This window comes from Centrocercus urophasianus, unplaced genomic scaffold (assembly GCF_019232065.1).
Source record: "Centrocercus urophasianus isolate 14NV4802_14NV808 unplaced genomic scaffold, USGS_Curo_1.0 seq_18, whole genome shotgun sequence".
Classification (NCBI taxonomy): Eukaryota; Metazoa; Chordata; class Aves; order Galliformes; family Phasianidae; genus Centrocercus; species Centrocercus urophasianus.
The window spans coordinates 12,241,151-12,265,586 of NW_024884733.1; the positions used below are offsets into that span (position 1 = coordinate 12,241,151).

The 24,436-nt window shown below is 35.7% G+C and overlaps 1 protein-coding gene across 2 annotated transcripts in view; it reads left to right on the forward strand.

Annotated features, from left to right (window-relative positions):
• Nucleotides 1-24,436, forward strand: part of DPYD (dihydropyrimidine dehydrogenase) — a 317,433-nt gene that overhangs the window by 161,530 nt on the left and 131,467 nt on the right. For both annotated transcript variants that reach the window (XM_042818948.1, XM_042818949.1), the window contains one exon: nt 764-979. In XM_042818948.1, coding sequence (XP_042674882.1) covers nt 764-979 — 216 coding nt within the window. The remainder of the gene's footprint in view (nt 1-763; nt 980-24,436) is intronic.

The window sequence follows — 24,436 nt, forward strand, 5'->3', positions numbered from 1 at the left end:
TCGGGGTGAAAGCCTACAGAGTGATCCTGCCTGTGGATTCGTTCCCTCATTTTCCAGAAATCTGTACACTGGATATAGAATACCCTGAGTTGTAAGACATCCACAAGGATCCTTGAATCCAACTCCTGACTCCATAAAGAACCACACAAACTTCAAACCCTAAGTCTGAGTGTGTTGTCCAAATGCTTCTTGAACTCCAGCAGCTTGGTGCTGTGACCACTGCTCTAAAGAGCCTGTTCCATGCCCACCACCCTCTGGTGCAGAACCTTTTCCTAAAACACAGTTTTCATAGGTCACCACCTGGGAAGAACACTAGAAAGGGCCTGTCTATACGTGTTTGGTGTTGGTGTTTGTTGGTTTGTTTTTTTTTTTCTTTTTAATCCTCACTATTACTGACTGTATAGGGAACAGAACTGGCTATTCAGAATGGTGAAACAAACAAACAAACAAAAAAGCAACGAAACAACAAACTTTTGGATTAAACCAGGCAGTAGAGGATATGAAATAACTGTTTCATTATTACAGTTCTTCATGTGACATAATATTTCAGCATAAAGGCTATTTGGACAGAACATGTTCCACATGCAAGTGATTAGTATATTTTGCTGATTTGCAATACTTGAATATAAAATAGAATAATTCAAATTTAGTTATTATGTATGAATGATGATGATTATTATTATTTTTAACTCTTATCAAGGTTAGTAGTAAATTATATAAAAATGAATCAGCAAAAATTACTGTGATATTTTTCTTTTTACAGTCCTTATATGGTGCTGCAGTTTCTACTACTCCAGAACTACCACTCTTCTATACTCCCATAGATTTAGTAGACATCACTGTATTAATGGCTGGACTGAAGTTTCCAAATCCTTTTGGCATTGCCAGTGCAACTCCTGCTACTAGTTCCTCAATGATTCGAAGAGCTTTTGAAGCTGGATGGGGCTTTGCTGTCACTAAAACATTCTCCCTGGACAAGGTAAGAATATAAATCAAGTCATATTTAGCACATAACTAATTTTTTGTATATTTGAAAAAGGTCTAAATCTTTTGGAAGTCTCACAATCTAGGCTGTAAGGATAAGCAGGGAAACAGTGCATCATGTATTCAAATTATCTTGAAAGTTCCAACACTGCAGGTTAAAGGTAAAATAATTTCTGTTTGTGATTTGTTTTTAGGGTTTTGTTTTGTTTTATTTCTTGTTGGGTTTTTGTTTGTTTGTTTGTTTTTGCTATTAAATGCATATTCTTCCCTTTTACTCAACAATGTTTTTAATATTAGTGAGCTAATAACAGTAATGGTACTGTCATAAAAATTGCAGAGAAATTGTTTTCTGTGAGAGATCAGAATTCAGAGGGAGTGAATGACAGCTTTATCAAGCAACTCCTGAAAGGCTGCTACTTTGCCAAGGACTGCCAGGATAAGCCATTGAAACTGAGTTCCAATTGCAGTTTAATAATGCACGCGTGAGCTTGAGGCTGAGTGGATGAGGAAGATGGAGGCACTGTAAAACAAGCCTATGGAGAGGCAAGTAGTTCTGTTGGAGGTTTGTAGCTCAGAGACAAAGCTTCAGTAAGATGTAGTGGAAGAGGAAGGAGTTAAAATAAATTCTTGAAGACTTTGGCTCTGTGTGGCACCTAAAACAAATTCCTCACACAAAGTTAACACAAAGTATTTTGTGTTAACCTGAAGTGGTTGAAGGATAGTTTGATCTACAATTTGCATTTGCAGTGGGTTTTCTGTTACAATATTCAAAATAGCAAAGTGAGATTCTGAGCAAGAAGTTTAGACTGTGAAAGAAAACGGTGATTTTGAGAAAAGTATTGCGGAGGAAAGAAATGAGATTTTGGCTGGGGCATAGACACAGTTCGGCTGATGTTGGGAGGAAGAATATCAAAAGTAAAGTCTCAGTAATGGTGTGAATGGTGGTAATGCATTGTCAATTAGTGACAAAGGGTATCATGGAGTGAAGAGAGCTTTTGAGATGTATTTGGAAGGAAGAGACTTTTATTCTTTGTTCAGATATGAAATGTAAAAGAGGATTGGTGGATGGAGACCTTAGCAGGAGAGAAAAAGTAGGCTTTTTGCTCTGCTACCTCAGCAGGTAGCCTTCCAACATCAGGAAATTATAAGGACAAAGGACTGTGTGACTAGACAAGACTATAAAAGATGTCAGAGTGGCTTCTTCTCACACTAGAAGTATTCCAAGGAAGTCAGTGCTCCTATAGATTGCAATGGAGATTCTAGTCTATTTTACAGGATTTCTTATTAAAACACTTTTCAGGACATAAACGTCATTCAAGTATGTTTATAACTGACTTATGTGCATAACATACTGTCAGCTGTAATTATTCAGTGCCTAGGCTGAAGGTAACTTATAGCAAGTCCTGAGATTTATGTATTAACCAATGTTATTTCTGATATGCTTGCAGTTCTCTCAGACAACACATTGATTGCTGGGTGTTTTGAGAGCTAAACAGATACTGTCTGGTTACAGATTTGAGTAGTAGTTCAGAAAGGAAGCAATTGTTGGAAGTGATGGTGATAGTCCAATAAATAGCAGATTCTCAGAATCCTTTCAGAATCAGTGGTTGAAATCCAGTGCCCCTGGATGCCGTGCTCTGGATGTATCATTCCAATGGAGATCTTTCAAGAGAGATGATGTCTTGAATTGTGTGTTGCAGTGTGCAGTAGCACTGTCCCACACAAATACTAACAAGTTTTTCTACCACTGTAGTCTTCCCAATAGCCTTCCTATAGCAGTAAAGCCTTAGTATTTGTAATGATTTGAGACGCTTGGCTGGAAGGTGCTGAAGACATAAAACTGCTTGGTTTATAGTAGCATCATGAAAATTAATGCTACAAAAATAAATATTTCAAATGAGAAGAAATGCACAGTGAGATACAGCAGTTATTCTTTGAACCACAAATACTACACAAAGACTGCTATGTTGACTTAATGCTGAGACAGATAATTGGAATAGATTTTTGATTAATGTAAGCTGGCATAATGTGCTTTTTTAAAAAACAAACAACCAAAAAGCACGTAGCTTTGCTTGCATAGACACAAATCCTATGCATTGTTTAGAAGAGAACAGTATGCTCTCATGGGCTGCAGTACCTATGGAAGCAGAGATTTCTGATTTCACTCTCCTTCCAAGCTAGTAAAAGCTGACTGTGCGGAAGGGCCAGAAACAAAGGTTTCCTGAAGTGAAGAAGAGTTTCAGGGAGAATGGGAGCTTGCTTGACAACTTTTGACAGCTGAAGCTTTTCTACTTCAGCCTTGGTTGTATGTGGTACAACCAGGATTCTGCTTTTATCCCTGTTGTCTCCTTGTCTAATATGTCCTGGCTAGATTTAACTGCTTGTGCAACAGTGGGAGCTTAGCAGCAGTCAAAACACTCCCTCTTCTAGGACTGACTGCTGAATGCACCACCATGTTCAGTCTCTGATAGGGAAACCAATGACTTCCCTATTGAGTGCTAGTGTCATTTGGCACTTTAGCAAAAGTGGCTGATGCGAGGTAAATTTGGATGACATTTGACTACTGAAGAGCATATGCAGCTGAAATACATGGATTAAGTACAGTGTGATGGAATAAAATCAGAGAGAAAGGCAGGATGAAATACGGAGGAAGGATATCCAAGAAAAGAGAGAAAAGGTTTTAAGTTGGAGAGGAGTGATTATCATGAGGATCATGTCACATGAACTTCGTTTTCCTCATTCATTGCCTAGCACATCAAAGTCTTGTAAAACACTAGGCTGGGGTACCTGAAGCCCAGGAAAGGCCGTACGTTCTTATATTGTCCGACTGTTGGAGAGCAACTGAGCAATAGTATCTGCTGGACCATAATTTACTTCCCAAGTTTTCCCAGCCATTATCTGTCTTGCATAGCTTTGGTGTACATGGAAGGTATATAGCATAGGGAATATTTTAGAAAATGGTGGATATTACAGTTTGTAATATAAATATTAATTACATGGTGCTATGCCTGTATGTGTCTATATGTTTTAGAAGAGGAGGGGGTCATGATTCATGATTTGCAGAACTTTATTTATGAAAGCAATCATATATGCATAGCACCATTAATATTGAGTAGATTTGATTTCTTCCAGAAATTAGAATAGCTGCTTTTAACATGGACTATCACTAGGCAAGAAAAGCGGTAGCAGAATAAAAATGCTCCTTTACACCCACCTTCTTCTGTACTCATGTCTTCACTCTTTCAGTGTAGAATCAATAACTCATTGCTCTGTTGGTTCAAACAGAGCTTCTGTCTTATTCAGATAACTCTGCTACAAACTATTATTTGTAAATTCTGTCAGCAAGCTATTTGAAGGGGAATGGAAAAGCTGCATATCGTAGAGTCCACAAAGAAATGAGTATCAATCACTACCTCTTTTAGAAGAACACAAAACTACCTACAGAATGAGAAATATTGTGTTAATTAAACAAGTAACAACGTGTGGGAGGTTTTTTTAGTAGAACTGTTGTACTGAGCTGGTTTATTTACTTAGAATTTATTATTGAATACTGGTTAGTATATAAAATTTGCATTAAAATCTTTAATCAGAAAGTTTGTACAAGCACAGTATCAAAACAAGCCAGGGATTATATGAACTGTGCATGTCTTTTCTCTAGACGTTTCCACTACCACTCTGAATTTATCTATGAATTTGGGTTTTATCAACTCAACTCAGCTTTGTTGTTCTCCTAGTGCACTGTATGGGCTGCTTAGAAAGAGGAAAAAGCATGGGATAACAGCAATATTTGCTTTGATTTTTAGATGCTTCCTTCACTTGTAAAATTTAATTCTGATTAATCAGATACATCTGTCTTTATTCTGCTGTGACATGCATTGATTTGTGATGCTGTCGCTTTCAATAATGTGGAAGCAGTTGCCTTTATTATGAGAACAGGCAGAAATCAACATGCAGACTAACTTCATTTCTAATCTTTAATGTATTTTCATTGTATATGAAGCAAATTGCATGCATGATCTTAAAAACAAAGCTACAATTAAAACTAGATTATGTTTGAATGAACCCATACCAGAGAAAACTTTCTAGTCATAATGTATGTTTATACCAATCACTGAAGCAGAATTTGCAATATATTTTCAGAACCATTTCTAAATTAAAACCATTCCTGGTAGAGAATTCATTAATTTACACAGGATGCATAGCATATCTGTATGCTGTTATTTCAATATGCAGATTCTGCCATCAACCAGTTATCTCTGTATGTTTGCACTATGTACATCTCACTTTATAATTGAAAGTGGTAAAAAATCATAAAACAATGACATATTGTTTTCCGTAACATTAGTAGTTCACAGAAGTGAATCTGTATTTTAAAAATGTATATTTTTGTATGATATTACAGCATAGTAATTTAGATTAAACTAGTTATAATTTATGGTGGCAAGCCAAAATGCTGTTTAAGATGCATTAAAATGCAGAACCATGACATTTGAAATTCTGATGTTCTTAATATGACAAAGGTTATTCTATGGAGTTTTTCTATAATATGAAATATTAATATTTCACAATACAGTTTTGATGAAGTACAATTTGCCTAGCTTGCATATGATAAAGAAATTAAATGCTTACCAAGGGAGTTCAGTGAGAATTAGAGCCTTGCCTGAACATCTGCTTGAAATGTTATTATCCTGTCCTACTGACAGCATCGCTGCCTCATTGTTTTTTGAGATTGACAGCTGAATATTGTACTGATTTCTGCAGCAAATATGTTTAGGTGAACTTTGTTTCGTTTTTTAGAAATTTAGAACATGCTTTTGATTTCCGACCTATTTTTTTTTATACACCTGACATTTGTAGGTGCCAGATTGAGGTCTAGTATGCTGTAGCAAAGATAGACCATTGACTTGCAACTAAATGCCAGTTGATATCTCAGTAAACAGAAATATTACTATTCTTCATTGTGTGGTCTGTATGAAAGCTGTATGGGCTTTCTTTGGGGAGACAAATGATCAGATTGTTAATGTCAAATATAAAAAGGACTGTTTGCCTTCTTACTAAATAACATCAGACAACTTTTATTAACTACATTATTTGAAGAGAAAAATGAACATTTTACAGGATTCCTTTGCATATAAAGCTCTGTAGGTTGAATTATTTATTGTTTTTACAATTTTTAAAATGATTATGAATGGTCTAAATATTCTTATATATTCTTTACATACATTGTTTTGTTCTGTATTTCTGAAGGAAAGTTAATAAGAAGTATTGTCTTCATTGTTTCCAATTTTTACATTATTTAAATCTCTTCATGTAACTAGCAAAATCTAACACAGGAGGTAAGAGGCCATAGAAATGAAATTGGGTGCATTTATTTTTTAGATGCTGTAACACCAACATTATTATTTTGCTTGAATACGTTTGTACAGAAAATGTGTTACTTTGCTGCAAAAAGAAACAAACCATTCTATAAATCTGAGAAAGTGACAGGAATTTATAATATATTAGTTTATAAACGAAAGGGACTTTATTAGTTAAAACAAACAAACAAACAAAAAAAAAAAAACCACAACAAAAAACCTTTGGACAAATGTCTAACCATATAGCACAAAATATGGCAAAGATATATTTCTTCTGCACAGAGCACCACAGTTTGCTCTTCTGTGGAGAACTTTGTTAGCCCAGGGTGTGGAGCACAATGTGACAACACGTCAGTGGATTGCAAGGAGGGATCTGTCACACAGGGTGTGAGCAGTGTGTCAGTAAATTGACATTCATGCTGAAGGAGAGAATTCTACAGTGGAGCAACAAAACAAAACAAAAGCTTTCTGCATCTCCCTTCTCCTTCCATTCATGCTCAAGGGGCAGAGTGAGCTTGGCTGTAACATTTGTCTTCTGCACCTTCAGCTCGTTTCATAAGTTTCATAGAGCCATTGTCCAGCAATAGCATACCTTCCTGAAGGCTGTAACACAGAGCTGGCCATCGAAGGAAAAGTTAACTGTGTTTCTTAAAGCCGGTTCTTGGTATGCTCAGATTCCTCACCTGTAATTGTCTAAGGATGCATTTTCCATTAATCTGTTTGGCTTTTTTACACGGTGTTTGGAGATGTTTTGCGTTTTATTTCTTTTTCCTTTTTGAACCAATAGATTAAAACACTATAGCAAACAATGGATCAACACAGTTTAAATTTGACAATTAAATTTGGACAACTTGTATATAGAAGTCTATAGTAGTAAACCAGTATTTTCATGAAACATTTTGCACTTAAAGCAGAACAACTGAGAAGCAGTTTGAGTAAAATTTGGAAAAGGGTAGAGACTGTAATACTGAATATTTTTCTACGTAAGCCATTCTATTAAGAATACTTATCAAAAGTAAGTTAGGAGGAAACACTCCTCCTCTGCATAATGTGTCATCGGGTGAAGTGACCAGTAGTTAAGAGGAGACATCTTTTCTAATAAGAGCATGACTACTAGCCAATAAAGCAGAATGGATTTTTGACAAGTAGCTAAAAGTCTAACCAGTATTAATTTTTATGGTGAAGAAGATGCTTTGCTCTTTGTTACCCTTACTTTATTTACTTCCTTCTTAAAATGTTTTCAAATATTGAGCAAAGGAGAGAGAGAGAAACGAAGAACACAGACATGAATGCTTTTTTCAAAACTGCTAAGAATCTGCAGCTCCTGATAGCTGTATCTGAATACTCAGTGTTTTTGAATATCACTTCCTGAATAAACAAGATTAGCAAAATCAGGTACATAACGTACTTGTGTCAAATATTATCCAGACAAAATATTCTTCAGCTATTTCTTATGCTCTTGTCAGATTATTGATGATTTTGACACTACTTCATGTAATGTTGTGTCAGACAGTTTCAGCGTAGGGCAGAAATTGCCAAATGTAATTCTGAAATTTAGAATTTTTATCTGTAATTTTCAGTCTCAGTTAAGAGTTATAGCAGACTATTTTTAGTATTTTGTTTTACTGAAAACAACAGAAAACAAATGTTGGGGCTCCACCTTTGCTTACTAATACTACAGGCTACAGATGTGTAGAGGAAGGCATACTTCTGACACCATGCCTTCTCCCCCAGGCATCAGCTATAGTTGTTTCTTGGTCAGCTCTGCCCATGGTAAATGGCAGCCTGTCTGTCGGATGAGAACTTATCTGCACCAGGAAAAAGAGAGTTGAGGCATCCCATACAGCCTTTGAGCTTCTGCAGAAATAATGTCCCAAACTGACTCTCTGTGGACAATCCTAACTTCAAACATGTATGTTTAGGTACACAACTTGTGTTAACAAGCTTGCAGACATAAGTTGAAATGGTGGAACTATCTGCAAGATAGCATGTATTTCCACACATGGGTTTACAGGGTTTTAGCTTAATCATTTTTGTGATTTTTGTTTATGCCAGAGTACCTCTTATTGATGTGGGCAGCATGCATCATCTAAACCTCAGGTTAGCTCAGATCATGATTTCCCAATTGGTAAATGAAACTGGTAGGGCTGTGTTTAATGCTCATTTGTCCACACAAGAAGTTAAGAAAACAAAGAGCAGATTTTTGAATCTCATAGTAATATAATTGCATTTACTCCTGATGATGTTTTTATAAAACCAGAATGAAGTCTCTTATGTTTAAAACTTGAAAAGTTCCTTTATTAAAACACATATTATCAATGGAAATACGTATGTCACTGTATACTAAATAATGCTTCTTATCATTAGTTGAGGTGTTGCTATTGTCTAAATATAGAACATAGTCAACTGTAGTTTTACAGGACTCCATCCTTCAGAAGGAAAGTGTAGGATTTTTGTCTGTAGCATGTAGAATGTCTGTAGCAGAGTTAATTGCGGCTGGAGACTAGTGTCTCCATTCCATAAACTCTGGAATTATTACTCTATAAGTTGTCACAGATAATTGCAAAATCCAATTTTTGGTCTACAGAAAAGGGAACACACGTCTTTAATACTCTTAATGTATGTATTATGTTATCATTTAATGGCACATTTTGACATCATGTAATGTAAAAGCATACAACTTCAGATTTGCGTGAAGGATTTCTAAAATATTTTTACTGAATTACACTAGTGTCACAATTATTGTTGTATCTTGACTTTTTATTATTAAAGCTAATCTGCTCTCATCTGACTTTGCCAACACAACTTGGGACTATGAGACAGTGAATTACAATGTTAGCTATAGCTTTGAAAAGCAGCTCTGAATACGTTTTCATTGTTCTCTATCATATGCATAAACTGACAGTGAGTTTTTTCTTGACTGACCTCTTTGATGATTCAGTGGAATGTAAGAGTTTCCAAGCAAAAAAATCACAAAAACACATTAGAAAAGAAAATGACATAAAGTAATGTTGTAGCAGAGTGTTTTTTCATTGGCAGCTGACCTGCTGCTGCTGTTTAAAAAAAAAAAAAAAAAAAGAAAAAAAAGGTGTCTTGGCTGGAAGTCAATTCGATAAATGAACTGGCTATATATTGATTTTCTCCCATTTCCCTTGTTATGTAATATGATTTCCCTTCCTTTGCAAAGGTTGCTGTTGTACAGGATGGTGCTGGGATCGTGGTCGTGGGAGCGTATTGGAATGTGCGGAGTAAGAAAGGCTGTCACAGCAGTCAATAAGATCTGAGAGGTGTTGACTAATTGCCTGCTAATTACACAGTAAATTGTCTAATTAAGCTGATGGTTAATTAGGGTACACTCGCACAGCAGTCTTGTGGAATTTTTGTCTGATGTCTGGGAAGCAGCTTGTGTAATTGGCAAACTGGTAAGGACTGGCAGGGAACAGGACTGGGAAGCACGCTGCCAGCAGATGACAGAATAAGGATGCGTTTGCACAAAGGTTGTCATGTGAGCACCAAGGGGTTTGTTAGCCTTCTCCAGCTACATGGAAGCAGGCCTGATGAGAAATTTATCTGAAAGCTACTGGAAGCTGTAAATAAAGTACAATGTAAGCATGTAGTAATCTAAAAGCAGTAGCATGTATTCTTCTCATGTGTTAGTCAGAATTTGGATGTTACGTGGTTTCCTTTAAAATTTCGGCTAATTAACAGAGAATGCTAGAGTGATTGTGTAAAGAACATCACCAAACAGTACAGTTCACCAGGGCAATAATTGCTGCATTGTGATTTGTTTGGTGGAGTCCCGAGCATACTCCATTTTTGTGCTGATGTTGAAAAGGGATGACTGTTAATAAGGATACTCACCAACCACCATAACCATCATCTATGATATTCTGAATCCTCATTAGTCATTGTATCCATCCCTAGATGTGACAGAGTATGAGCAGGTCATAATGGTGTTCTGAATTAAATATGTGTGAGTTATGCTCATCTATAATACAGTTAATGAAAGTATCTGGATTCCAGGCTGTGACCCAAAGACCATGGAAACAGCTGAGAGTATTAAACAGCGAGAGTCTGGACAGTAAAGGAGTGTAGACACCAATTCAGCAAAAGTGTCAGTTCTCTGTGATTTAAATTTAATTCAGAAATGTACCTTCATATATATGCTTCTGTAAAGTTAATTATCAGAATCAGAAGAAAGTGCAGTGTAGGACTGGGTCTTTACATACTGCAAAGATTTAATTTGAGCCACGTATCAGCAAATCTAAGGAAAATAATTCTTCTGTATCCTAAACAATCTCAGAAAGTGTGTGTATATATGTATGTACATATATATATGTATACACACACACACACACACACACACACACAAGGAATGCTTTGATGTCAGTTAAGCAAAGGAAAATATGATATCCACTTTCAGTCTTGGGAATTATATATTTTTTCATAGGTGCCCATCTTTTTACATTTTAGCAAGTGTGATATTTTGTTTAGGCACAATGTCATCATCTTAATGGAATTTAAAAAAAAAAAAAAAAAAAAAAAAAGGTGAATTCCAGACCTTGATTGCTGGTTAAACATGTCTTTTTCCACACAGTTATTTAAAAAATAAAATAAAATAGTAAGGGTGTAAATTATGCTTTCTTTGAATTAATGAAGCCTTTTTTATGCCACGATCTTCTTGCTTCACCTCCACAGTTAACAGTGCCTTTGTGTAGCTCCGTCTATGTTGTGTGGCTTTGCTTATGATTTTTCCTTCAAAAACAACAAAGCAAAATCATGAGCAATCGAGAGGATTTCTACTGTGGCAGGCATAAGATGTGAGACCAAGCACTGAGGCCAGTCTAAGGGACCTTGACCCTCATCTGAGGGTATTATAATTATACTTACTATGCTGCTTCTCTGTGTTTATTTGTATAGAGCAGAACACTGTGATTCCTCTGCATGAGGTTTTGAGATTCTTTTCACAAAATAAAACCAATGTAGTTCATTGATTCAAGTCAAAAGTATCCAAGGAAGCTAAACGTGCCTAATTTTCTTTCAAATAAAACATTTTTTAGATTTGTATTTGATGTTTACATGCACGCATTTCCATATGCATCTGCACATGTGCAAAAGCAGACCTCCTCAGTTCATTTTTCTGTACTATTTTTTAAGAATTGTTCCTTAAAAGTATTAGAGAAACTATTCTTTTTGTCTCTGACAGCACAGTCAGAACAAAGCTCACTTCACCAGCCAGCTGCAGGAGCTGAAAGCACAAAGTGCAACCATCACACTTGCTTTCGTTGTCTGTCATGGGGCAGAAAACGGATATGTTGCTAATGCATTTTATTCTCTGAAGACAGAGAAAGGAGTTCAGAGGATAATTGTTACCTTTTTGCGTGCTTTTGAAGGAATTTCTGGCACATGCTACTATGATCTCTGATGTAATAAATTGCACAAACATAAAGGATGCATCAGGTAATTCACATTGTGTAGTAAATATATATATGTAAAACTCCTAAAATCTTAAAAAGAAAATCTTAAAAAGAAAATACAATAATGCTATTCTTAATGCTATTCTCAAATAGCAATTAACAACGTTCTGATGAATTGTGTTTCAAAAATTATTAATGCTTTCATATGCAGTTGTAGCTGCATCTTATTATATGCGTATTACTCTGTGCTTGATCAAAAAAGGAAACGTTTCCCAAGTACCTGCAAGCAGTGTTTTCCCAGCCATGTTCTTTCCTGAAAGCATTTTTGTTGTCCATTGGCAAAGCCTGGTGCTTAAGCAATGGCATTGGAGGAGCCCATAGTGCGTGCGCTGTTGGTGTTGCATGCTGGTGCATTGCTCATCGGGTTCTCTCCACACGTGGCTCAGGAGGTTCCTGATCACTACCTTTTCATTTAATGTGTGTATCAAGCCATAGAGAAGGTTTAGCAAAGTGTCATTGATTGAAGTGTTTTCAATATGTCGAAACTCAGCCTTATAGTTCTCAGGTGATTTAGCTTGAGCAGTTGATTGCATTATTCAGTGTTTGTGTGAGACTGGGGCATGGCTGAGAGCATGCTGAGCAAAAGTCAGTCCTGCCAAGACAGGAATAATGCTAGGATTGTTAGAGGAAATATCCAGAGGCTACAGCAAGAGAATTATCAGTCCTTCCGGCTGAGCATTGTAGTTCTGTTGCAGGCCGTAACTGCAGCAGCAGATAAGAGCCAGAAGAGTGAACCCCTTTTATTTTCTGAATGCAGGCCTTGCTAAAGGTATCCATGCTTTGCATTTCAAGATTAAGCTACTGCTGGTGCTTGCTATATGGAACTACTCTTTAAATCTATCCAAATATTGTTGGTGGTAACAAATTATATGCCTTGATGCCATGAGGTGCCCCGCTGGGGAATTTAAATCCTCCCTGCCCATACTGGTGTTCCAGTTATGCTGGGCCAGAAGGGGAGGAGTTGCTGGCAGTTCCTCTGAGCGCTGTTAATGCATATGCTCTTGCACCACGGTGATCTGGAGCAGCCTGGCTGTTAACTCCAGTGCAAACTTGAGGAACTTTTTTTCCTCCTTAGCTTTGCAAAATTAAGAAAAGGATGAATGTTGAGTTTCCAGGTGCTCTGGAAACTCTTTATGTTGCTGCCAGGGGCATTGTTCTCAGGTCAGTTGCTTGCTGCTAGTTGTGTAAGAGATAACTTTTAAGGCCTGCGAGGAGTACCTGGAATGGGTGGTTGCACATGATAAACAAAATCTTATTTTCCTGTAGTCTGCTGTATTTAAACTCAGATGAATTTCTCTACTTATTTATGGATTTCTTTCTTTGACATCCAGAGAAATTTTGTGCCTTCAGGGAACAGCAGAATATTGGAGTCCATCTCTGAAGTTCTGGAGTACACATTTTTGAGTGTCACATTTTTGTAATGGTTATACTGTTGTTATTTCTTATTCCAGGCAAAAATCTGCATCTGTCTTGGACTAAAATTGAACAAATTTATCAGTCATAAAATTCACAAGGGATATATTATCATATTTTTTTCTACAAACAGAAATTTTAATCTGGAAATGCAAACTTAGTCTTTACGATAAAGCCATACATATCCAAATGCATAGTTTTCTTTACTTGAGCACCTTTTCCTCATAATATGTTTTAGATTTTCTTTTTCATTATAGCCCTCTGATTGGAGAACACTGAAAAAGTATTTAAAGAGAGAATGAGTACATATGTGAGAATAAAGCATTGAAACCTATAAACCACAGACCATCCATCTCGCAATTTCTTGTGTACCTCTTAATCAATAAAAGTAATGCTTTGCTGCTGCAACAAAAATTGTTCTTACTGTATGTTTGGAGCTGCCTACATAGAGATACATAAGCACTGTCTTGGGTAAATTTTATTGTTTTTTATTTTTCTTATCCTCTTACATTCTTTCTTTAACAAAACTTAAAGAAAAAATAGTGCCAGAGACTCTGCTGCTTTAGCAGACCATCTGTACTTGATTTTTTTCAGGATGCATTGTATTGCTTCCCACTTGTGATGTAGATGTTGGAACACAGCATCACACACATTCCTGCTTTGCTGTCTCTGCACAAGAGCTTACAATTCCAGTATTGAAAATCACGACACTAGTGACAGTTGCAAAACAATGTGATTTGATGGCGTGATTGAGGCTGTAGCATTTGTATTCAGCATGAATGTTTACTGTGGGGCACCTTGACATAGCTAAACTCTCATGGACAGAAGAATTAAATGCAGGGAAGTAAAACATATTTTTTTCAAAGTGATAGAAATGAGAGTTTTTGGTTTTAAGAGATCTTATGTGAACATAACTGAGAGGAGGGAGGGCAAACCAGCATTCCTAGCCAATCCATGCCTACACACATGTATTTCTTCTGGCTGAAGCTTTCCCTTTGGTGCCATTAGCATTTTCATTTCAAAAAAAAAAAAAAAACAGCAGTCTGCAGTGAAAGCAGTAAAAATGTTCAACCTGTGGTTTAAATTATTGATTTTTTTGAATATTGAAGCTGTATTTCAAATGGGTTTTGTTTGAGTTACTTCTGGGTAGAGTGTTCCAGAGGTAATTTGATATCTAAAAGCCTGTGTATTTCTAAGCCATTTCAGTCTTTTGAGTTCCTTCAGCTGATCAGCTGATTGGGTAAAACATCTTATTGTCTTCTGAATTGCAGGCAATAGAAAAATTGCAGCTCAAGGTTAGCACACAGACTAGCAGACTATTCTCTTGGTGATTTATTATGTGTACTCAGTGTCCAATCAACTGACAAAAATAGCTCATTTATTTTTAATGTTGTAACTTATCTTCACTTAAAAAAAAAAAAAAAAAAGAAAACTTTCGAAGTGCTAGTATTCACAATTTAGTTGGGGGGAAACTGTCATCTATATAAGTAGGTCATGATGCATAATTAAAATTAGGTGAGTTCATGGTATGGAATACAGTTCCTGTGCATAAAAAGTTTATGCATGTATTTTCACAAACCAAATGCATTGCGTTACTACAGAACAAAACGGCTTCTGTGTTTAAAGAACAGCAATACAAGCAGCATTCGTATTTATATATGCATGCTTTGATGAAGGAATAGCAAAGTAAAGGGATGTTTCATTGGAGTGCAAATTACACAAACTGAAAATTATGAAAAATATTTTTCAAATATGTATATATAGTACATGCATGTTTAAATAAAATTCAAATATATGAAGGCACGTCTTGAAAAGATGTGTGTCATTAAGAGCTTATATAATGCCCAGTTGGCTTACCACCCACAGTAACTCTAGTTTCTGGCTGTTGTTTAAGAGTTTTCTGAAACATTTGTTGACATTCTTGTGGTAGTGCACTTGAGTATTTTGCATTGCAGTTTACAAAATACTGTTCAAATATCACAAGGAATAAAGCTTCTGCTGCGTCACTGTGCAAAGAAGCCTGCGCTGGCCTGCTCTGTACTGGCTTCACAAGCCAGTACATCATCTAGGGGAAAGTTTCTAAGTGAAGATGTAAAAATAAACTTCCTACTGCCATCAAAAACAGAAGCATGCAGTCCATGCCTGCCTATATACTTTGTTGTTTTGCTTGTTAAGATATGTGATTGCTGGCTGTACTGTGTATTTTAATCTATGTACGTGGGAATACAAATACAAATTTGGTCTGAGAAGCAAATATCAATGATTCTTTTTATAGCGCTGAATTATAAATCTATGTAACATGGAGCTCTTGTTGGTCCTTATGCAAACTTTGTTTCATTGGAAAGGAGGAATGAGAATGCTTGTCTGATCCGGTATGTATCAGTAGCAAGTGTTCCTGTTCCTCAGTGAGGTTTTGTATTGACCTGTGCTTTAAACCCCGTATCTCTGTGATAGGAAAAAAAGGATGGGAAGGTATTCCATATGACACTTATTTGTCATGAATACAATTATCAATAATCAAGATAGGGAAAAAGCAAGTTTCATGCTGGCTCCGCCCTTTGGAATACAGCCCACCTGGCCCCTGCATTCCCGAAGCCTCTCCAGGACTGTATATGTGGTGCCATGAGTTCACTCCCAGCTTTCTGACAGGAGCTATTCTGCATCCTCACAAATCAAAACATCATTCAGAGGGTCAGAAAAAGCCTGTTAGTCACTCAAAAAAGTGTAACTAACTCAGATTGATAGTTCAATTCAGAGCAAAAGAGTTGAGAATTCTGGCAAGTTGATTAGTAAAGGAATTTAGAAAAAAACAACTTGTCAGTTTCATTTATTTAGTTTAAAACTATTCTGATACTCTTTCAGCTGCATTTATGTCTATAAAAACAAATTCTAACAGTTTATGTAGTCTAATGTATCCCCTCCGTTATCATAGCCAGCACATAGAGAGGACTAAGAATACTAGTTCTATTTCATGAATTTCAAAGTAGCTGAGCATTCTAGCAAAAATCACAATCTATTTGAAAGATCCTATCTAAAACTAGTTCTGAATTAGTTTTTTCTTTGAATCTCATACAAGGTATTGAAGTGCTGGTTAATACTTTCGCAATTTCTTTTTCCCCACAATTATGTTAAGTGTCCAAATCCACATCTAATGAGGCTCTGAGAGCAGTAAATGGCTCAGTCTTGCAATCCTCTTCTCAGGCAAAAGATCCGTTGGCTTCAACAGAACATATGCACAGATTAAAGGACTATGTTATAAAAAAAAAGTTTACATTTAAGGGGCTTGTGTTACCAAAGTAGAAGCTCTATGGATAGATTTTCTTTGGAATGTAAAATAAATTATTCCCCTAGATGCAGAAAGCCTTCCACCACCCCGTGTACTTATATATAACTTGAAATTGTTTAGTGCCATCTGAGGAGTGGATACTTCGATAATTATAATAGTTATTTAAATAATGTTCCAAACAGAACTGATACAATTTCCTTGAATTTCTAACCCCTAAATACATCCAGATATGACTCAATTCTTATAGTATTTAAGCGTTCTTAGTGGAAAAAGAGAGTGCTTCATGTATGTTCAAGACATACCTTCATATTTGTAATTCATCCTCAGCAGATAATTTAAGGGAATAATGTGATTTTTCTCTTAATTACTTAATCCAAGAATAAAAATATTTTGTATTAAGCATAAATTTCATATAACTTTAGTATTCTGTAGCTCCCCAATGTTGATTCTTTGTGCAAGAATTTTAACTCCTCTTTAAGTAGGATTGTATGTAAAACATTTTTCTTCTTGTTTAGTAAAGAAATCATATTTTTCTACCTTGAAAGGAAATTATTTTTTCTCCCCTCCTCCTAGGAGAATATAATAGTCTTGATTTACTTAAAGCAATCTGGAGGAAAATATTTTAGTGCTGGTTCACAATTTAGTAATGGAGCTTTACAAAACAGCCCCTAGGAATAGCTATGAATACATTGATTATATGGTTTCCCTATGAGAAAACAGTAATTAAAATTTTACCATAGATTGGATCAGGACATGTTAATATTTTATTAGGTAATAAGTGAGCTTGATATAGGTGTCCAGAGTTGTTGACAGCAGCTTTGTTAATCCTTGTAGTATATTCTCTTATATAGATAGTCACCTGCATTTTCTCATTGTTTGCTGTTTCTTTCAAAAATGTTGTTAGAATTATGAGGTTACCTGAGATTCTCTCTATTTTATTTTTAATTCTGACAGATCTCCTTGTGAAGCATTAGATGTCTTGTTTCTTAGATTTTTCAGACTGCCTTTTCCTTCCCATTTCATGGGCCATTAGTATTTGTCTAGAATTCCTAAAGTTAAGCATCATAAGCATCATAAACTACTACATATTTTAATTAATATGCATTAAATTTCAAAATTTGCTCACAGGGCCTTGGAAGCTTCGTAGTTTTCATGGAAGGATACAGATCAAAAGATAAAGTCTATGCAGATACTTGTGTTCCCATTTTACTCCATTAATTTCCCTTCAAATTAGTATTGCAATGCTTTGCTTTGCTTGCAGTTGAATAATAGAATCCATTTGATCACTTTTAAGCATTTTCTCTGGGTTATTTTCCAGAAATACTTCATCATTATTTTAAAGAACAAAAATGAGTTACAGATACAGATAAAGCTTGTTAGGTATTTCATGCAAGCTATACAAATAATAGCCTGTTGGCAGCAAGTATATAACTTGCAGGACAGTAAACCGAGTTTTTACATAGTTTCAAGTTATGCTATCCTAGTATTTCAGGGATTATCTGTGCTGCTGTTATATAGCATTTTGTTTTATTGTAGATAGTCTAAAGAATCTCACTGTTGGAAATGGATTTGCAAAGGCTTATACTTCTACTTTTGCCATCTGGATGACATCGATGTTAATGAGAATGGTTTGCAAACAATTGAGTTAGATAAAATTTAAACTCTGGTTATTTGGCGGTGCCAAAAAAAAGAAGGCATTTCATGGATTTATTTTTACTTTTTTAAGCTCTGGGGGAATGATTAAATAATGATTACGGTAACGTAAGAATGTCATCTTGCAAGTCTAAGTCAGAGAAGTTTTCTGAGGGAAGGTAATTAATGGTTAATGGTTAATGTTAATGGTGACCTCAAGTTAAACAATGCGGGGTAGAGAATATGGTCTCCAGAAAAGACCTCGGGCAGGCAGCAAGTGGCGAAAACACTTTACATCAGCAAAACTCAACCTTTGCATTCATGTCTCTGATTGGTTGGGACAAAGTGAGCAAACAGGAAAGTTACAGCTGTGTGGCTGCTTCACATCAACATTTTAGCATGTTCCTGGTCAGCAAATGCCAGCATGGGTGCTAAAATAATAGCTCTGCCTTAAGCTAACTTTGCCAGCTCTCCTGAGTTCCACCCATTTGACTTGGTTACTCGGCTATGAAGGCAGCTAACAATTGCTTCTATAGCATTGAGCTCTTTTCTCATTAATTCTAAATGAGATCTATGCTGAAATGCAGGACTGGCCATACAACATTGATTAGGTGTAGTAAATTTATATATAAATTTATACAGTAAATTTTCTTTTCCAGAAATATTTGGTGGTCCAGCCTCCAGATTTCCCAGCTGATTTTGAATGGGATTTGTGAGTTGCTTATGAGTAGGCTCATTTCACAGAGTCTGAACGAATGATTTCTCAAATATCTTGTTTCTTAGTAGATCCCAGTACAATCTTTATAGTACAGTATTCCATATTGCAGAGATATTCCTGTGGTTACTTCAAATAGTTCCAAATGTGATACTTTCTTGCTTTCTTGAGTTTTGTTCTTCAATTACAAAAGCAGCATTGACCATCTGCTGCTGACTTCTTGTCAGTGACTGTATTTCATGGAAGTGCAGAGCACAGCCCAGAATAAAATTCTATGCTGTGAAAGATCTGTTTAACTGAAGTAAAACAAAAGCCTTCAAAAAAATACCCAACAGTTGCACCAAGGAAAAAATTGGGTTTTAGAGTAATTTTTATCATTAGTCAAAGATATGAGCTCATTTAGACACAGAAAAGAAACAGTTTGAAAAGAAAGTGAATACAGATAGAACTCTCACTCATGAGCTGCAGATCTTTTCCACAGCTAAAGTTTTGACCACAGTGCAGTTTGACCTCAGAAATTTAATCATGTCTTACTGCTTATACCTTTATCAGGAAACTGATAAAGTCTGTGCACACATTAGCAGGAAATTTTTCAGATGTCCTTCAGGTTTTTTTTTCTTTCTCTTCTCTTCCTCCCTCGTTTCTCTGTCTCTCCCAAAGAAACTGCTATAAAGCTGATGAGAATTTCGGTTTGCTTTGAAAGCATCTTTTGTTCAAAGACTAATTTTAACCTTGTGATAAAGATTGCTTTTTTTTGTATTCTATTGAATGCTATATCTAGACATTGTTTTTCAAGGCAAAGTACTGTAGGATGTAATACAGTTTAAAAATGATCTTTTGTAGTTACAGTACAAATGTTTCTGCATTCTCTTGTCTAAAAAGAAGAACAAATATGTCAAAAATAAGAAATGTATTAAACTTTATTTTAAATATTAGTTAAATACTAATTTTAAAGTGAAACAAATATGCATTATAAAAAGTTTTTTTTTTGTACAACTACCCAAGAAAATGTAATTGTATAGAAAGATTCAAAACAACATTTTCATGTAAAATAACTCAGCTGGAGTACCTTTGGCATAAATGCTCAAGTTACTGTTCCATGTTTGGTTTGTTTGCTTTAGGTTATGTGTGGATGTTGGGTTTTGTTTTTTGTTTTCTTTTTTTAAAAACTTTTCATCATAATTTAAATTGTTTTGTTTTGTACTTTAATCTGATTTATCACTTTTTGGGACTCTGGGCTATAAAATTAAGAATTCCAGCCAAACTGTCATATATGAATTAAAGAAGCACTGGGAGACTGCTGCTGTTTTAAGCCAGGGCAGCAGATGATTCTTACTTAACTTAGAATGGGGATGGCATTGGCCTGAGATTGTTCTAAGGCAAAAAGAGTGAACTCTTCCCTTATACTCTGGTCTGTTTAGATTATCCAAAGAGGTTGGGTTTTTGCTTTCTTAACCATAAGTTATCAGTAGTGATGGCGTGCTGTCTGAAATGCATTGCTAAGAAAGGTGGTGTGCTGAGCAGGCAAAAGCTTAGGTTGAAATTAAGTTAGACATCTGTAAATTGTGAAGTTTCTCATGAATTCTTACATTTATATCTTAAAGCACTAATGAGACAGTATAAAAAATGTCAAATGCATGGTAACGAAACCTCTAAGCAGCTGTCATTTGTCTTTCACGCAATGTAAGTGCTTCAGCAGTTCTGTTGCGAAATCCTGATGCACTACTTTTTCCCTTATGGGCTCCAGTCTTCTTTGCTAACTTATTGATTTCTAAAGCTAGCTTACTTGCTGGAGCTCTAATGTTAAATTGGTTTAATAAACACAAATGGCATAGTTTAATGTTTTAAAAACATTTATGATGAAGTAATGCTCTTTTTTTTTTTTTCTGTTCATTATTTGCGTAACTGATTATTCAGTATAGAAATAGAGTGTAATATTAAGGAAAATTTAGAAGCATTGTTTCTACTTCAGACTTTTGGTATTTGCATGCTTTCATTGTTAGGGAAAAAAAGCCAGCAACAACAAATGGCAAATCAGATCAACCCTATGTTGTAAGCACATGACAAACATCCATCAAAAGGCAAATAGGAATATATTGAAGTATTCTTTTCCCTCCATAGCATATTGATCTTATAAGTAAAATATGAGGAAGTGTAATTGCTAAATTAAAGCGTGTCTCTTTTTCAAGATCTTTTTCTATATTAGTGGAGAGATCAGCACTCTCATGCTTTAAATCACCGATGTGAACAATCGTGGAAGGCTGAGGAAATAATAGGTTTTAATACAGTTCTTATTTTCACTGAAGAACTTAAAAAATTTTGTAAAAATATGTAAAATTATTTTACATCATTCTATCATGAAGAGAAGCAAAGCAGTGAAGAGGAAAGAGCAGGCAAAGTTTAGACTTCACTCACAAATGTGATGAAAAAAAGGAGGCATTTGTAGAGCACTAAATTGCTTATAGATGGCAGTGGAGAGATTAGAGAAGTTTCTGCATGGTGGGATGTTCTGAGATAAGTTTTTCTGTTAAGGTAGTTTCTGTTTTGTTTGTTTTTTATATGTTCTCTGAGGGGAAGAGGAGGAGAGAGTGCGGAAGCGACTTTGATGAAGTTTTTTACTTGTTTGGATAACATAAACTCTGTCTAATTCTGTGTCCAAAGTAAACTAAAATAATTCATACAAACATTAGAAAATCAACAGGTGGCACTGTGTGTGCAACGTAACCTGGAGAACGAAACAGCATGATGGTTTGTGCATGGCGAGGTGCCATCTGCCATGCCTAACTTCCTTGGGAAGTAGTCATAAGTGAATCTACCTGCCCTGTTCTGTGAACCAGTCTGGCAATACATCATAAAAATCCAGCAGAATCAGGTAAGGTCTGTGCTGAAGTTAATGAGCTCCATTAATCTGAATGGTTGTACCTGATAGAATGGATGGAATTTGTTTGTGAAGGTGCTTGCAGTGGATTGAGCTTTCTGCTGAAACAAGCAGACAAGCTCAGCTGAAAGAATGCTATGGAGAAATTCAAGAGAGCAAGTCCCTAACCTGAGCCTCAGAAAAGCAACCCTATGGAAATATCACATGCCTCACAGCTCCGATGTGGGAGAGAAAGCAAACAACTCATAGAGGATGTATAGGAACAGTGCTGTGTGAAGTAGTATTGTTGCTTCAGGTTTCACTTGCCTTTTTGTAGATGGTTAAAACTCCAGAAGGGGTGATACTAGACACAGTCTGGCTAGACAGCTGAGTCACAGAAGAGGCAAATCATCACAAGACCTCGAATGAGAGTTGGCAGGGAATTATGAGGACATAAGTATGTGATGCCATTCATATCTGTGAGGGTGTTCAAACAGTAGTGAGCCAGATTTCCAGAATGCTGTAACGACTGTGCTATTAGGCAGAAAAGGGCATCTCTCCATCTCCTCCTTATTTTTACATTTGTGAAATTGTACATTGAGTTCTACTGTAATTAGTGCAAACTAAAACTTGATGTTGAGGGACTGATAAGAGCATTTAGCAAATGAACTTTAAAAGTGTTTCACTTGTATTGTGTTTTGAAATCTGTGCAGCTCTTTCAATAATTCTTTGATTATGTGGGGAAAAGGAGTCCACTCGAATTTGCTTAAATACCTGCATTTTTCATATAATGTGTTTTGTTGTTTCAACAGTGAAGGTTGTGTGTTGAATATAACGAAGCATAAATTTACAAATGGGCTTTTATTCATAACCCAGCTTACTGTCTACTAACCTGAAGTATGCTTTATTAAGATACTCAACTGCAATTTTCTTAACAAGGTATTTATTTAGATCATGATGAGGACAGTGTGGCTGCATCCTGGCTGATATTGACATTAAGTGAGTTGCAGCCCCAGGACTGTACAGACAGATACTTCATTTGGCAAGCATAATGTCCTTGCTCACTGGAAGAAAGAAAGGTCAAATTAACTTCGTAAAAAGTAGTAATCTAGTCATTGTATTAAATCTTTTTTCTCATATTAATGAAAAGAAATTGGTAAAGGTCACTAAATCCTATCTGCTTTAATAAGTTAAAGTTGAAAAATACTTGAACTGTTTTGTGACTTTCAGTGACTTTGAAGGCCAACACTGTGAGGCAAAATCTTCTGTGTCTCAGAAGCCTTCCAGGGGGAAAAAAAAGTTAACACTTGGTATAGTGTCTTTCAATGCATTTATAACATCCCTAAATCTTACCAGGAACCTTAATTGTACTGCAGATCTTTGTACTGCTGACCATGCGTACTTTAGGACTGAATATTTGCACAACTGGTTAATGTATCAATTTAAGGTACCATTTCTAGTTTTCTTTCCATGTCACAAATACATGTGCTCTCTAAAGCTACTTTATTATTATATCGAGTGTTTGTTAAAATACAAGTAGCTACGATATTTTGGGAGAAAATGGATGCAAAAGAATGCTTCAAGATCTGCGAATTAATAGAAACATATTAGAGCTTTGATATGAAAAACAATATAACTTTACACTTGTGGTTCTTATATTTGCCTGATATACCTACGTTAATTGTGTTGGCATGAGGCTATGATATACCTTTTGGGAGACTGTGTTTATTTTATATTCCACGGTAACTCATCTCTTCAAGCAACATTTTTCTCCAAACTCTTTTATTTTTAATTCCTATCAGAGATGATTGTGGAAAAAAAGTGTGAACCCTGCTAATGAAGAGCTGTCTTTTTTATTCCCCCAAAACAATAACTCTGAGAGAGGAGTGAATGGCTTGATTCATTTCTATGGGTCATTAACTTTCACGCCTACGGATGCCAATGTTAATATTCACAATGTGAATTATTTCTCTACTGATCACTTTAGCAGAAACACACAATAAATGTGTGTATCGCTTGATCTAATGCTATGCCTGGCATCCCATTGTATCCCTTAAAACTCAGAATGTCACTGCTGCCCAAACATAAAGGTCTGTTCATGCTTAAACAGCGTGGTTATGTCTTGGCAATACAAAAATCTGTGGCAATCATTAACTATAAATATGTACAAAATGTGAAAAAGCACAAGTTTTAGAGGGAATAGTAAGATGCAGGCTTCTATCTTGATTTCCACTTTCATTTAAATATAGCTTACAGAAAATAGATGTGTTTGGGGTTTAGAAAAAAGATCCTGTCTCAAAACTTACAGATTAAGACTGAAGTAGTTTGTAATTCAAGGATCCAATTGTAGAATTCAAGGATTATTAAGACAAATGCCTCAGATTATTATTAGTGTTTTAATTAACCAACAGGAACAAAAATATATGTATAACGAAAATTAACACAATCTAAAGTCATCAGAATAGGAGAATTGTTCTCAAGCAGAAAAGGGGACTCTAAATCAGAAGGATATTGGCACTTTGATCTGGTTGACATAATGGCTTTGCTGATCTCCTGAGCTAGAAATGTTTGAGGAGTTGGTACAGTTGTTAGTGTGCTCTACTGGGGAAGAGAAAGAACTTCTGAAGCAAAAGAAAAAAATCAGTAACTGAAATATTCATGAGTCACAGTTTGGCCCTTGATTCTATTTGTTCTCTCTGTTTCCTCCTGGTTTGC